Source organism: Megascapheus bottae, chromosome 28, assembly GCF_031878675.1.
Source record: "Megascapheus bottae isolate mThoBot1 chromosome 28, mThoBot2.hap1, whole genome shotgun sequence".
NCBI classification, from domain to species: domain Eukaryota; kingdom Metazoa; phylum Chordata; class Mammalia; order Rodentia; family Geomyidae; genus Megascapheus; species Megascapheus bottae.
Window position 1 is genome coordinate 7,951,605 of NC_143536.1, and position 15,148 is coordinate 7,966,752.

The 15,148-nt window shown below is 45.5% G+C and overlaps 1 protein-coding gene across 9 annotated transcripts in view; it reads right to left on the reverse strand.

Moving 5' to 3' along the window:
* Cit (citron rho-interacting serine/threonine kinase) overlaps positions 1 to 15,148 on the reverse strand; it is a 183,424-nt gene that overhangs the window by 91,021 nt on the left and 77,255 nt on the right. For all 9 annotated transcript variants that reach the window (XM_090320230.1, XM_090320238.1, XM_090320237.1 and 6 more), the window contains one exon: positions 9,944 to 10,127. In XM_090320230.1, coding sequence (XP_090176356.1) covers positions 9,944 to 10,127 — 184 coding nt within the window. The remainder of the gene's footprint in view (positions 1 to 9,943; positions 10,128 to 15,148) is intronic.

Here is a 15,148-nt window from a genome sequence, read left to right on the forward strand (position 1 = left end):
CAATGAGCAAGAAGACAGGCTAAGACTCAACACCCACCATGGTGATTAGGATCATATGTAAGCACCCAGCCTGTCTATTCCCCTAAGAAGGGAACCCTAGGCCTATTTAATATGCCACTAAATCACAGATCACAAGCCACAGACATTTTTTGAAATAGCTGAGAGTGGATGACGAGATGCTAACATGAGAAAAATCAAACTCAGCTTAGCTGAAGGTCTCACCTTTATTGTGGCCAGTGGCACTAATATATAGGCAGCCACAAAAATGTAATGTGGTGGGTGGGTTGGGAGAGTACCATCGCATTCTGCTTCTAAAAATAGACTGGCTTTTAAGATTGTACATTCTGAAATTTGTGAGCTCACTTTATAAACCCATTATAAAATACTCAGCCACTGTGAACTTGGAAATAATGTACCAAAAGCACTGATCTCCTACAGAATTTTACTGTCTAGTTTGGGGGCCACATGTACACACATGCATACACACACGCATGCACACACACAATGCCATGTATACACAAACTTTTCACACTCGCACACACAATCAGCAGTAGCATATCTCCAGATAAATTTCGGCATTTGCTCTAGAATGATTAATATGTACTTCAAAGATCATTTATCAAAAATCACATTATTAATACTCTATTAATACTACCTTCCTATGAGTTTTTTAATTCAATTCCCAGTACTGATTTCATTGACAAATTTCCACCTCTTGCTTGGATGCCTGCAACAAACCCGCTTAGCTCCCTAGCTCCAACCCTTGTTCTGTCCCTCTATAAACCCACCCGCCAGCAATGGTCAGAAGAATCCTGTGTAAAAGGGTCATGTGATCATCTATGTACTTCCTCAAAATCCTCTAGCTGTGCTGACCTCACCTGAGATCACATCCCTCATGGATCCTAAAAGCTGAAGTGGCTTTAACGGGCTTTCTGTTTGCTGGGTACAACATATCAGTCCTGGTGTCCAGGCCTTTGCCTGTTTCCCTCTTCCTGGAATAACCTTCCCAGATGTCTTTGAGAACAGCTCCATGTTGTCATTTTGGGAGAACACACTCTAGGCAGAGTTTTGGGTTTCTTGTTTTTGTTTTTTGCCTCTATGATCAATGGTGCATCCTCAATTGCCTAGAAAGTTCTTGGCATACAGCGGGCTATCTGACTGAAGAACACATGAAGATGCAGCTGCTCCTCCATAATGGACGCTCCATGGAGCCAAGGACCTTTACCTGTCATGACATCTACAACTACATCTGGCCCCATTTAGCTACTGGGGCTGGACTTATATGCTACCTCACAGGCAGTCAGCTGTGTCACCTTACAAAGTAACTCCACCTTCCTAAACAGATACCCAGGGCCCAGGTTCAGTTCAGGAAGGTCTTCCCTGGGCACTTAAGTGGCCACCAGACTCAGGTCCAAGGCAGTTCTGATTTCTTCAGTCCCAATCACCATCTCAATCCATGTCATGTATAGTGTTTTGGCCCCTTCCCCCTTCTCCACCTTCCTCCCACAGACACTGAGCTTCTTGAGGGCAAGGATTTACCTTCCCTGCTCAGAGAGGGCCTAGAACAATGGATGTGCTGAATGGGGAAACAAATGAAGTGAGTGAATGAGTGATGTGCCAGCACATGATGGCTCAAGCAGCTGGAAGACAAAGGTCACAGGAGAAAGGAGTCCCAGATGTAATTTTGGTGCCCTTGCAACCACAGATGCACAGATGATCGGCATGGTTCTGGGAAGCAGTGTCACAGCGACACACTCTCTCTCATTGCGGGGGAGGGGGGAGAAGGAGGGGAGAGGGGACAGTTTACGCAAGGGGTCAGGGCACAGGATGTTCAATCATTCAGAAAAGGGTGGAAGTGTGGGGGATCTGTGCTGGGAACTGCAACAGTTGTCACCAGACCTGGATCCTGCCAGAAGCCTCTGGAGTGTTTTCTGAAAAAGGCAGATCTAACCAATGCGCTACAGACTCCATTCAGAGTGAAATGCTGGATGGAGATATTAGGACATCTGTCAGACACCCTGTGTGGAGTCAAAGTCTCTCAATGGTCAGAAATCTGCGAGATGTCTTTATAAAGTACAAAGAAGGGAGGCAAGGAAAGCTGAAAGCACCTCAGTCCCATCCTCACACCTGAATAACAATAAGCCACATGAACACCTGCTCTGCTAAGGGAAGCTAAGCTAGCGCTCCACGTGTCTCCGTGGGAAACCGATCACGTAGGCACTATTCCATCCCCCATTAGAGAGGAGCGACTTGAGGCTGAAACAAAATGAAATACCTCATCCACACAACTGGCTAGAGGATACCCAGACAGGAACCCGGGCCTAGGTGATCCTAATGCCTGAACTTTACATCAGAGGGCCGAACTCTGTCTCCCCCATTCTCCACGCCCCGCCCCCTGCAAAAGAAGTACAGGGCACTTGTATTAGCCCTAAATCTAGAAGTTGGAAATGTAGGCCACCCTTTGGCTGGGTGAGCTTCAGAGGTGACCAAACTTCAGAGACGACTTGCCACACACCTGGGATAAATAAGGCCTAGCTCAGACTGACTTCTCTAGAAAAGAGGCCTCTTTCACCTTGATCAGTAGACAAGGGCATCAATCCTGCACAACCCAGCCAAGACATGACCATTAGGAGGAAAGGTAAGGGGTGCAGAGGTCTCTAGGCAACCAAATACCAGCCCAAGTCCTTGAGTCTCAAGTGTTCTCATTTGTGAAATGGGGACAACACCAGCCACCTCACAGGACTGCAGTGAGACAGTGAGGACTTGACAAGGTAATGTGTGTGAAGGCCTGAAAACCCAGACCTGACCACACACAGGAAGTTCTCAGTAAATGATGGCCCCCATTCATTAGTAACTATATAAATTGTGCAGAAGGGATTGCTATAATCCCTGGCCACTGTAGTCTAATTCAATTTGACGGATATTAGACCTGCCAGGGCAAAGCCCTGTTGGCTGCAAAAGAAGAAAGACATGGCCCTGTCCTCATTGAGCCTTGGGCAATTTGGCCAGACACAAGGGACACGAAGTTGAGCACAAGTGAAATGGCTGGCTAGGGGTCTGGCGTTTCGGGCTTGAATGTCAAGTTTGGAAGAGGTCATTAATTCTGTGCACACTAGGATGCTGCTGAAGGCCTTGGCTGGCCGATTACATCATCCAACCCTTGCTTTGGAAGACGTCCACCCCTCTGTAGAGAATGGATTACAGCCAGGAAAAGCAGAGGCAGAGGACTTCGGAGGCAACTACAACAGTCCAAGCAAAAGTCATCATGGGTGACAGTGAGGACAAAATGATGGGCAGGAATGCAAGTGCCACCAGAGACACAACCAGGAAGGTTTGCCTAATCATGGAATGGCAGGGAAGGTGGGGAGAGAGGGAGGGGGAGATCCTGTTCTCTTGCCTTAGAAGGGTTAGAAAAAGTGGTAATTCCTTAAACACAATTATGAACAAAGTCAGAAAAGGGTAAAATCAAGAGTGAATAATAATACATACAGTTTAAGATTCCACAACAGAAAAGGGTGGCAGTCCAAGAGGTGGGCAGAAAACCAAGTACCCATAATATAGACAAAAACAGAGAGAGAAAGACAGAGAGAGAGGGTGGGGGGAGACAGAGACAGACCGACAGAGAGACAGAGAGAGTTGTCCATCCAGAAGCACAGTGGGAATTAACAGCATGTGGCTAGCTGGAGATGACTAGACTGGTTGAGTGCATTCACCATCTTCTCACTCAGTCATGTCCACGGCATCCCAGGCATGAGAAGAGAGACTTTGATAGACATTATTCCTATGGGAAGTTTGCTCCAGAGAGGTCAGGAGACAGAGAAAGCAAGTAACACTGACAGAATGCAGAGGAATGTGCGTAAGTGAAGGAGGAGTTGCCAGTCCAGCACTGCTCTTGGGACCGTGTAGCACCAATAAATCCATGACTGTCTTCTTGAGGGATCCAAGGCAAACAAGCACGTTAGCATGTGTAGGCCAACAAAACACAAGCTTCACACATTCTCTGGAGCCTAATTTTTGAAGGACTGAGATAGGATGGTTTGCATGCCGTTTCCTAAAGGTATCTTTAAGGCAAGTGAGAAGGCGGTAGAATGGTCCTGCCAGGGCTGCCAGGCAGGCACATATACATTCTAAATAGAGAACAGATAAGACGAGGAGAACAAGATGTACTTGACTAGGAGAGAGAAGAAATTGAATGAGCAAGAAGAAAGGAGAGAACCCAGCCTGACACCCCAGAGGCAAATTACTAAACATGATCCAAGTAACAGTGGAGGAAAAACAACACTAGACACTGAAGGGTAGTCGCTATGGGCGGAAGCTAGTTACAGTGTGTTAACTCACTGGGGAAATATAGTGATGTATGCCCTTGGGGACTGGAGAAGATGCTGTCATTGTTGCTGATTTAAAAAAAAAAAAATCTAATCACAGATGAGACTCTTTGAAGTGGAGGTCTGTAGCAAGCACAATGTCGAAGAGCCTTTGGTGAAATGTGGAAGGAAATAAGAGAATCGAGGCGATGGTCCACTGGAATAAACTATCGAAGGCAACTGGAAGTGGAAAATGAAAATCTGAAGGGATGAGGATTATGGAGTCATCATGAAGAAAGCCATAAAAAATGCTTTGGCAAGGCCTGGTGGTATATGCTGTAATCCTAGCACTTAAGAGGCTGAGAAGGAGGATCAGAAGTTGGGAGAACCGATCCTTAAAAAAAAAAAATTGGATCATGAGTGTGATCTAATGGTAGAGTGCTTGCTGAGCATACACAAATCCCTAGGTTCGATTTCTTGGTACCACATACACAGAAAAAGTTCAAGTGGTAGGGCTTTAGCCTTGAGAAAGAACAACATACCCAGAGCCTGAGTTCAAGCCCAAGAAAAGAAAGAAAGAAAGAAAGAAAGAAAGAAAGAAAGAAAGAAAGAAAGAAAGAAAGAAAGAAAGAAAGAAAGAAAGAAAGACAGACAGAAAGACAGAAAGACATATTTATGTGTGTGTGTGTATATATATATCAGCTTACCAAACGCTTATTGGGCAGTTTATGACAATCAGCCTGACAAAATGGTGGAGACTGTGGCCAGCGTGATTTCCTGGCTTGACTGACCTTCTACTTGATTGACCTTTCCCTCAAAGAAAGTAGACATAGGCACACGCACATGCGTGGCGCACACACATGCACGCGCACACGCGCACACACGCGCACACACACACACACACCTCAGGTAAGAGTCACTAAATGAGCAGAGGAAGAAATGAGAGATAGCCAAGAACTGTTCAGTTTAACTGTTCAATAAATCCACAAAGCTTAAAACAAGCATGTGGACCTGCCTGGCCCTCCTATCCCACCCTGCCCCCACCTTACTCCACAGTAACCTCCATGACAATCAGAGCTGCACCATTTGGGACTGGCTGCTTTAAAAAAAAAAAAAAAAATCACTCCAGGCCTCAGTTTTCCTCACATGTAAAATGAGAAAAACAACAGCAGTACCTTCCTCTTGGACTGTTCTGTAATAAGTAAGTTAATCTGTGTAAAGTGCTTGGAATACAGCCTGGTAGGGAGCTGGTAGCCTGTTAAGAAGGAGTGTGTTGTGAGACTGTCCATCTGAAATTATCTCCACCTTCCTCGCCACTGCCCCAAATCCATTCGTTTTATGAAGAGCAGAGCTGAACAGATCCAGTCCTCGCCTAGAGATTCAATCTCAACAAGGGAATAGATGGACATTCCAGGAAGAAAATCACCACTGTCTTTCAGCATGAAGGGAACTCATGTGGACTCGTGGAACTCATGAAGTGGCTTCAGCTGGCTCCAGCCCACAGATGTCCAATGCATGCCACACCGGTTCTACAGCAGAGGTGTCTGCTCTGTGTTCTCTGAATGTTTCCACAAATCTGCCTGGATGCAGTCAACCAGAGAGGGAGGTGCCCATGCTGGAAGAGAACCCCAACATTCTGTCTCTCCATCTACTCCTTCTCCATGACTACCTTCTAGCCACTGGCATCTGGTTTCTCTGGGACATTTAAACACTTGTAGAAGGAAATCCCTAAGGCCTAGGAAGCTGGGTTTCGTGGCTGGTATGACTCTCAACTACATAATTATTGCTAGATCCTTCTCGTGTCCTCTTGGAAGTACAGAGAGAATATGTCATGGGTCCAGATCGGTGTATGAGTGAGGACAATGAACACTGAGTGAGGCTTTCTGACATGATTTCAATACATTGCCTCTCATCCTACCATAGCCCCATAGAAAGGCATCACTGTTCTCACATTCTGCAAGTGAGGAAACCAACATACCAAAAACTAGCCAGAGAAAAACCCTAGGTGAGCAGCCATACTTCATTTCTCTACCGGGTCTAAATGGCTGGCTCCATCGCTAACTTTTCAGACCCACTCAAAAGGGAAGGAAAATACCCGGAGGCAAAAGGAAGAAGGGTTCCCCTTCTTACAATAAGCTTGAGACAACCCCCACCCCCACCACCTCCACGAGCCCACAAATCCAAGTTTATCAAGCTCATGTCTCTCCTCCCACATTTCCAACTTCTCTATAAGCAGAGACCTAGCCAGTGCAGAAGTAGCACAAAGCATACATCCAGCTAGTTTTTATATTGTAGGAATGACCCTTAAGGTTTGAAGAAATGCACTGTTTCAGCAAAAGCTTAAATGAGGCAGTGTCTCAAAACAGGAGGAAAGACCCAAAGACATGTACCCCAGGCTGACAGGGGAGGGAAGAGGGCTTTATTTTTAAACCTCACACACAGATATCTGTTACTATCCTTCTACTGTAAGTTCTCGTGAATAGAGGCTCAGAGGAACACCCAGGCATTCAAAGCTTGGAGATTTGATTTGGGTAACTACTGGTTAAAAAGGAAAAGAGACACCAAACAGACACCCTCCAAAACTACCTTTACCACAGTCCTGTCCAAAGACACACAAATGTGGTTCTTGATATTCTCTCTGGCACTCACCAACTCAAGTAGTACTTTGGCTGAGATTGTACTGAGATGGAGATTCTTCCTAAATCTAAATAATGATGCATGCAGTGCTGGGCTTAAAAATATAGTTTTGGGTCCCCCTAAAGATTGATAGGTAGGTAGATGAGTGGATATGTGGGGGGATAGGTGGGTGGATGGATGGGTGGATGGAATCCTGAGAAGCAAGATACAACCACAGTCAGTTTTATAGCCAAGAGTCTCCATGAAAATCCCTGGTTCATTCAGCTACAAGGCCACATGTTTTACTCAATTCACTAGGAACAATCTAGGGTCAATTTCCTCAGCACAACAGAGCAGAATCTGCTGTTTCCTCAATGGTGGGAAGAATGAGTAACAGCTCAAGTAAACCAACATGTGTAAATAAAAACTTGTGATGCTGAAACCAGGGAGGGAGGGGGAACTTAAGCAGGAGGTAGCTGGAGGGCAAAGGCGGCACTCAAAGCAGAAGCCTCCTCCTGCAAATTAATTCTGCAACTATATATCCATAACATTGCAGAAGGTGCTAAGTGATTTCATCACTGCATCTATTTTATTGGCTTCCCAATTCATCATAATCTAACATATCCAGGGTCACCTACATCCAACAGGTGGGGTGAATTTCAAAAATGCTACTGTAGTTTTGCCTACAGATCTGTCCTGGGCAGAGTAGCCAAGTCCCATGACAACATCACATAAGAAAATATAAGAAGGGGGGGAAAAAAAAACTTCCCGATTCTGAGCCCAAATTGCAATGGAAAAAGACGTTATCATATCCCCAAAGATAGGAATACTCCAATGGCATTTCTAAATAACAAATACATTGTTGTGTTTTGTATGGATGAATTTTTATAAGATTTTTACTAAATGTTTTGTTGGGAAAAGCACAGAAGCTCATTTGATGCTCTAGAGAGATTATTTTGAACCACCAAAGGTGAAATTGCAAAATCTTCAGATACAGTATGCAATATAAACACATTCTGGGGGAGAAAAAAAAGATAGTGAGGAAATTAAATCAACAAATATTTATTGAAGGGCCCGGGCCTTCATCTTAAGATGCCCCTGTCAGAGAATATCCCTTAACTCAGCTTTCTGTGAAAAGCAGGACGATGCAATTAAGAGTCTTCCTGAAAAAAAATAAGCAATTAATCACACACTGTTCCAGATTAATTGCATAGTCTCTGTTCCTCCACATCATTCTTCCTTTGCCCCTGAGATCGGACTCCCCCATGTCTACCCTGCTTTTTCAGATCACTGATTAACACCCTACATTCTGACCCAGCCAGGCCACTACTAACCAGAACTACAACTCCTCCTTCTCATCCCGCCACACACACACACACACACACACACACACACACACACACACACACATATCCTCCTTCCAGTCCTATTTGTGACCTTCAGTGTGCTGTGCGTGCCAAGGTTACACTGCCCACTAACCACACATCCTTTACTGCCGAGCATCCACTCCTGCTCTGCTCCTTGATGCCTATGTAAAACCTCCAAGCCCTACTGGGCCGACACAAATCCATCTGAAGGCACATTCAACAGCTAGTTAGATCGCTGCCTCTCCTACCATCATCCAGGTTGCTTTGGGTGATGGAGCAAATCAACCAGAAAGGCATATCCAACACCACCAAAATCCATCTGAATTTTAAACCCAGACCTTGAACAAGGGGAAGAAAGACCACCTCAGCATCTTTCAATACAAAAAAACAAGAAACCCTCTCTTGAATTCAATTACAGCCCACAACCTTATCTCATATCCATTGCCCGATTCCCCATCATGATCTTGAGATCTTTTCAGGAACCTACTGTCAAAAAATCACACCCCATGGGAAGACGATCATCCAGGAACCGGGATGACATCCCTCCAAATTGATCATCTAAGCCACATACACAACAAATAGGTAATGAGTGCTACCAAGGAGAAAACCAAAAACCAAATTCTGCTCATCTCCTCATTAAGTAATTAATTACCCAACCTTGCCCCCAAGAGCACTGGAGGGAAGCCAGAGTATTTGGGGAATAGCAGAGCTGGTGCAAAACCCTCCTGGGAAAACTTGCTCTCCAAAAACAGAATGTCACTGAGCTCTTCTATCCAGCAGCTACTGCATTTCACAGAAATTCTAGGAAGGCTGGAAGCCAGGACCCTCTAACTCAAGCACTGTGCTAATGTATGTTTCAATGGCTTTAAGAATGGAGGGAAGACCTTCTAGGTCAAGAGGCTTGCAGTGATAAGTTCTATGTCCATTTTCTAGTCTCCTGGTGTGTTTGAGTAGGGGGAGGTAGCCCCACTCTGTGTAACTGGGGGGTCTGTGAATCAGTGACACAACTACCTCACACTCATAGCTCATAGGAACAGGGCTTTTTCTGGCTGTTCGTGCTCTCCCAAGCTCCCAGATCCCCTGATCTCGCAGCATACTTGGAGAGGAGCCGAGTATCATCTCTCCCTTAGAGCTCTGCTTCAGCCACTTGCAGCTCAGTTAAACCCCTCAGGAAATCCATTAGCTTATGAAGGGGAGGGGGAGGGGGGTTAGAAGGCTTCCAACAGAGCCAAGACAGCAACCAGCCACCCACTTGAGACAGACAGATGCACAGATGGATACAGAGATGGGCAGTTCTGCTTAACTCCTGTGCCGCTCCTCTTTGACCAAGGATTCATACTGCTAGGAATCTCCCACTCTCCCCTTTCCTCTGAAGAAGACCAAAGACAGGAAAACTAACCCAAAGTACCCAACTGGTGATTAGGATGGGGCAGGGACAGACATGGGTTCCCTTACATACTGCAAAATGAGAAGATGAGCTACCTAGCCCTCCTCCCCCAATCCCAAACAGGTAGACAGACTGCTTCTCAAATGCAGCGAGATCAGCACTTCCCTCTGTGGCACTCCCCCCACACCACCACCACCACCACCACCACCTTTGGCACTGTCTGCCAATGCATCAATGCAGATCCCTCCGAAAGTCAAATTTTCACTTACTCAGATCTACCAAGAATCCCCAGTGCCTTGCTGTATGAAAACCCCACAAACGGCAGTTCTTCGCCAGAGAAACCTGGGGGGCTCAGCTGGCACGGAGAGGATGAAACCCACGAATTCTTCTCTGGTTCATCAAAATTGGAGGTGTCATCATCAGACTTGAGGGTGGGAACGAAGGGGGGAGGAGCTGGTTAAAGAAAAAAAATAAAAACAAGAAGGGGGAGAGAGGAAAATTCAGATGGATTCCACACTGTTGCGGAGAGAAGAAAAAAAAGCGTCTTACTCCTCAGGCGCCAGCGACAGCACTGCAGCGCCTGCTTTCAATCTAGCTCCTCACAGAGGCAGACCCAGCCTCGGCTCCTACAGCAACAAGAGATTAACCCCTTCCCTGCCAACATGGCCACCAACCCGCAGACTGCCTGTGCTCCCCCCACCCACCCACCCACCCAGGCAGTGTGGAGGGGGAGGGGATAGAGTGAAGGATAAACTCAGACAGGTCACTTGGTCCAAGGAAAGCACTTGGGCAAGTCTGCAACTTCTGCTTTTCTTCCTGATTATTTCCAGAAGGATGGTACTGAGCATCAGCTGGCCAGTGCCAGGATGCCAGATGACCTAAACCTATTTAGTCCCTCTCTTCCAGACAGATCTAAATTATTAACAGTTAGTGCTAAGCCTTAAAGTGAGATGGAATGGCTGCAATGTTGGTGGACTAACCAGAACGGAAGGAGGGGAGGAAAGACAGGATCTGGGAGGTTCTGGAACTCAGGCTCGGGTACCATTGCAGTCTAATTCATTCATTTCTAGATGAGTCTACTCAGATCTTATGAACCACTTTTTTGTTTTGGTTTGGTTTTAGTTCATTATCCCTCCTCCCCAACACAACCATGCCATTGAGTCCACTGCAGTTTCATCAGCATAATGAAGCACCAGCCAAATAAAGTTCCTCCCGGCTATCTCCAGCTCCCCGTGTGCAGGCAGTGGGTCGCACGCACGGACATCTGCAGCGGGGTTCCTACCTCCTCACGGCATCACATCCTCGCAGTTTCCTGCCAACCTACTAAGCTCTCTCCGTCTGGGAGGTGGACACTGATCCATCCATCACCAGAACGCAGCCCATCGTCAGGGGCTCCCAGGAGTGTCTCTGGCCAGAAGCGTTACCATGGCTGCAAGCTGGGGCGTCCGTCCGTGGTGGGCTGAGCCAGGGGAAGTTGGCCAGCAGGCATCACATCCCCCGCAGTGCAGGCTGCATGCCCCCCACTTGGGGGGGGGGGAGATTGCTGCTGCTGCTGCTGCTGCTCTGGCTATAAACCCACCTGGCCGCCTGCGTGGCAGGGACCAATGCTGATGTGAGTGACAGAGCAGCATGAGTCACTGTCCGCCAGGGCTCGCTAGAGCTCCCCCTAAGGACAGTTGTCACAGCCCTTCATGGCCCAGACTTCTTTTCCCCCCCCTTTCTCTTTTAACTCCTCATTTTCTGGATAAAGCTTGTGTGCCCAATATGAGCTGTGCTCTGCTTACACACTAAAAGAAACCAGCTTTCCTCATGACAACCACCCTCAGAGGGCAGCGCTGAGAAATAAGGAACCATGAAGGGATACAGAGGAAGGAGAGGAAGCCAGAAGTCTGCCTGCCTCTGGGAAGAGCAGAGGATATTCTCAGAGCTCCAGGGACACTAAGCTGAGGTGGGAGATACAGAAGACCAAAGATGTACAACATGCATTCCCAGAAAATTATTTAACACCTCCAAGCTCTCTCAAGGGAATGTAAATCTTCCCTGCGAGTGTCAGAACCTACCTGTTAATATTTGAAAAATTAGCTGATAGAGAGACATTTTAGCTCACGTTCTCTGTCTATTTATAATTCAGGCTCAAATCTGACCAAGTTACAACTTCTCAATTCCTTCTTTAATAAAAGATTTAATGGAAATTAAAATTCTTAAGAATCAAAAAGATGGCAGCACTGGTGGCTCACACTTGTAACCCTAGCTTCTCAAGAGGCTGAGATCTGAGGACTGTGGTTCAAAGCCAACCCAGGCAGGAAAGTCCATGAGACTCTTATCTCTACCAGAAAACCAGAAGTAGAGCTATGGTTCAAAGTGGTGGAGCTCTCAGGCCATGAGCTCAAGCCCCAGAACTGAGAAATGGGATGGGGGGGGCCAGGATTTTCCAACCTCCAGATAAAGAAACTCAGATAAAGACAAACAAAATTGTGGAGAGCAATTTTCAGATGACACTAGTATGGAAGCACATGGGCTGGATCTGAATCCAGTCCCAGCTCTGCTACTTGCATGGCCCTGGAAAAGACGCAACTTCTCCAAGCCTTGGACACAATGTGAGAATAATCACATCAGGAGGCTGTTGGAGCCAGTGCTGAATGGCTCTTGTGCCTATAACCCTAGCTCTTCAGGAGGCTGAATTTGAGGACCCAGGTTCCAAACGGATCCAGGCAAACTCCAATTAACTCACATAAAGCCTGGAGACATGGCTCAAGTAGTGGAGCTCCAGGTTTGAGCAATTAAAGAAGCAAGTGTGAGAAGATGAATTTAGGTTTCAGTATAAGCAGGTGCATGTGTCCCGCCCCAGCCACATTGTTGGAAGAAAATAATCTATATAAATATAGCTCTTAGCATGAGTAAACACCCCATAAAAACTACCTGCTATTGTTATTATTATTATCATTACTATTATTGCTCACCTAAGGTGCACAATTACGGCATATCCTGTAGTCATCAGAAGCTATTGAGAAACAGCAGAATCTATTTTGAATACTTTTTTTTTTTACTTCGAGAAGCACAAACCATCAAGGTGAATGTTTATGTTAATCCTATCGTATCATTTAATTCCAAGCAGAAGTTTAATTCCCTTTCCACTATATACTAATTTATCTTTTGGTGACTAAAATAGAATTTCATTTCTAAGTGAAGAATATGATTAATAGAGGGGTAGAAGCCACATTCACTGAAATAATTATGATTTGAATTTCTGTAACTATAAAATGAGATTCATCTATAAAACTCCATCATGCTCAAAGCTAGCATAAGGTAATCAAGACCGGAAAGAAGGCTAGATCACTTTCAAGTTAAGAGGGAACAGAAGTTAAGGCGAAAGACACCAGCTGGCTGACTCACATCTGGAATCCTAGCTGCTTGGGAGACTGAGGTTCAAGGGCAGCTTGGACAACAAAATTCACAAGCCCCTCTCTCAGCCCTTAGCTGAGAGCAATGGGAAGTATCTGTCATCCAAGCTATGTACGAGGCTGTGGAAGACTCAGGTCCTCAGCCAGCCCAAGCAGATTAAGTCCATGAGACTTCCACAGAAAGGAAGCTGAGATTTGTAATATAGCTTAATGGTAAAACGCTTGCCTAGCATGCATGAATTCCCATGTTTGATTCCTCAGAACCACATAAACAAATAATAATAATGGTAAGAATAACAATAATCTTTTCTTAAAAAGAAAGGAGGCAGAACAAGTGGTCCTCACCTGTGATTCCAGCCACCCCAAGGACAGAAAATCTAAAAGCAGGTGAATGAAGGCTCAGGTGCATGCCTGGGAAGGAATCAAGACCATCCTAAAAATAACCAGAGAAAAACATAGCTGGGAGGAATCATTCAGCAAGATCCCTCTAACCAAGCAAACACAAGGCCCTGCACTCCAAAGCCCAACCACCACCAAGAGTAAAAAGTATGAAAAAATAAAAAACAGGAAGGGTCTGGAAATGTGCCTATCATGCATGAAGTCTGGGTTCGAGGCCTTAGTACTACCTAAACAGAAAAGGACAGAAGTGACGCTGTGGCCCAAGTGGTAGAGTGCCAGCCTTAGACACAGAGAGGCTCAGGGACAGAGCCTCCCTGAGTTCAAGCCCCAGGACTGCCCCCCCCAAAAAAAAACAGGAAGGAGAAGGAAGAAGAGAGGGAGAAAGGGAGGGAGAGAGGGAGAGAGGGAGGGAGAGAGGGAGGGCAGAGGGGGGCCCAGCTGGTAACAAGTGAGGTAGTCAAGAAACAGATTTAAAGCTAAGGATGTAGCCCTCTAGACACGTGAAGTATAACAGGAAACTGAAAAGAAGAGTGTCTGAGGGCCACATGTATGCAAAGAGAAAAAAATACATCCTCAAGTCAAAGAGAAAAGGAGGTACTGGAAAACATTTACTCTCCACAAAGTGGTGTGATGCCCACTCTGGAAAGTGACACAGTAGCCAGTAAGAAGTTGCAACCTCAGGTAGGTGCCGACCTTTACAGTGGGAAGCAGCATTGGGAAATTAACAGAGATCCTGGCTTAGGATCATAGAGACTTTAGTACACTGGCAGTCACAAGTGGAGAATCACTGAAGATATACTCACAACCCAGGGTACATCAAGTCTCTCTTCCCTCTCCTTTCTCTCCCATCTCTCTACCTCTCCCTTTTCTTCTCCCCTCTCCCCCTTCTATATAAACAAACACATACACATATACAAATCCCTACCAGAAATTACTTCACAATATAAAAGTAAAAACTACACTACTCAAAAAATAAACCACCCAAGGTTAGAATCATAGTATTAAAAATGCGAGAATCAGCCCTCCAAAACCTGCATATTTTCTTTTTAAATCTAAGTAAGGAACACTGATGTATGTCTGCAGTCCCAGTAGAAGGATTGCAGGAGCCCAAGAGTTCAACCTGGGTAACAGATCAAGATCTTGTCTCAAAAACAAAACAAAACAAACAACAACAACAAAAAAATCCCAGCAACTTAAAATGGATCACAATACAAACTTAATTTTAGCTTATTAGTAGAAACTCTAATCAAACAATAAGACACTCTGACAAAGAACTAAACATGTTTGAGGGGCCGGGAGTTTGGCCTAGTGGTAGAGTGCTTGCCTAGCATGCACGAAGACCCGGGTTCAATTCCTCGGTACCACATACATAGAAAAAAGCCAGAAATGGTGCAGAAGCTCAAGTGGTAGAGCTCTAGCCTTGAGAAAGTCCAAGGACAGTGCTCAGGCCCTGAGCTCAAGCCCATGACTGGCAAAAAAAAATAAAAAAATAAACATGTTTGAAAAGAACCGAAAGCAACTTTCAGGGATATATATATATACATATATATTATATATATGCACATATATGTATATATTATATATATGTATATATACAGAGAGAGAGAGAGAGAGAGAGAGAGAGAGAGAGAGAGAGACTGAACTAAAAGTTTAAAACTTGGGACTGGGAGTTTG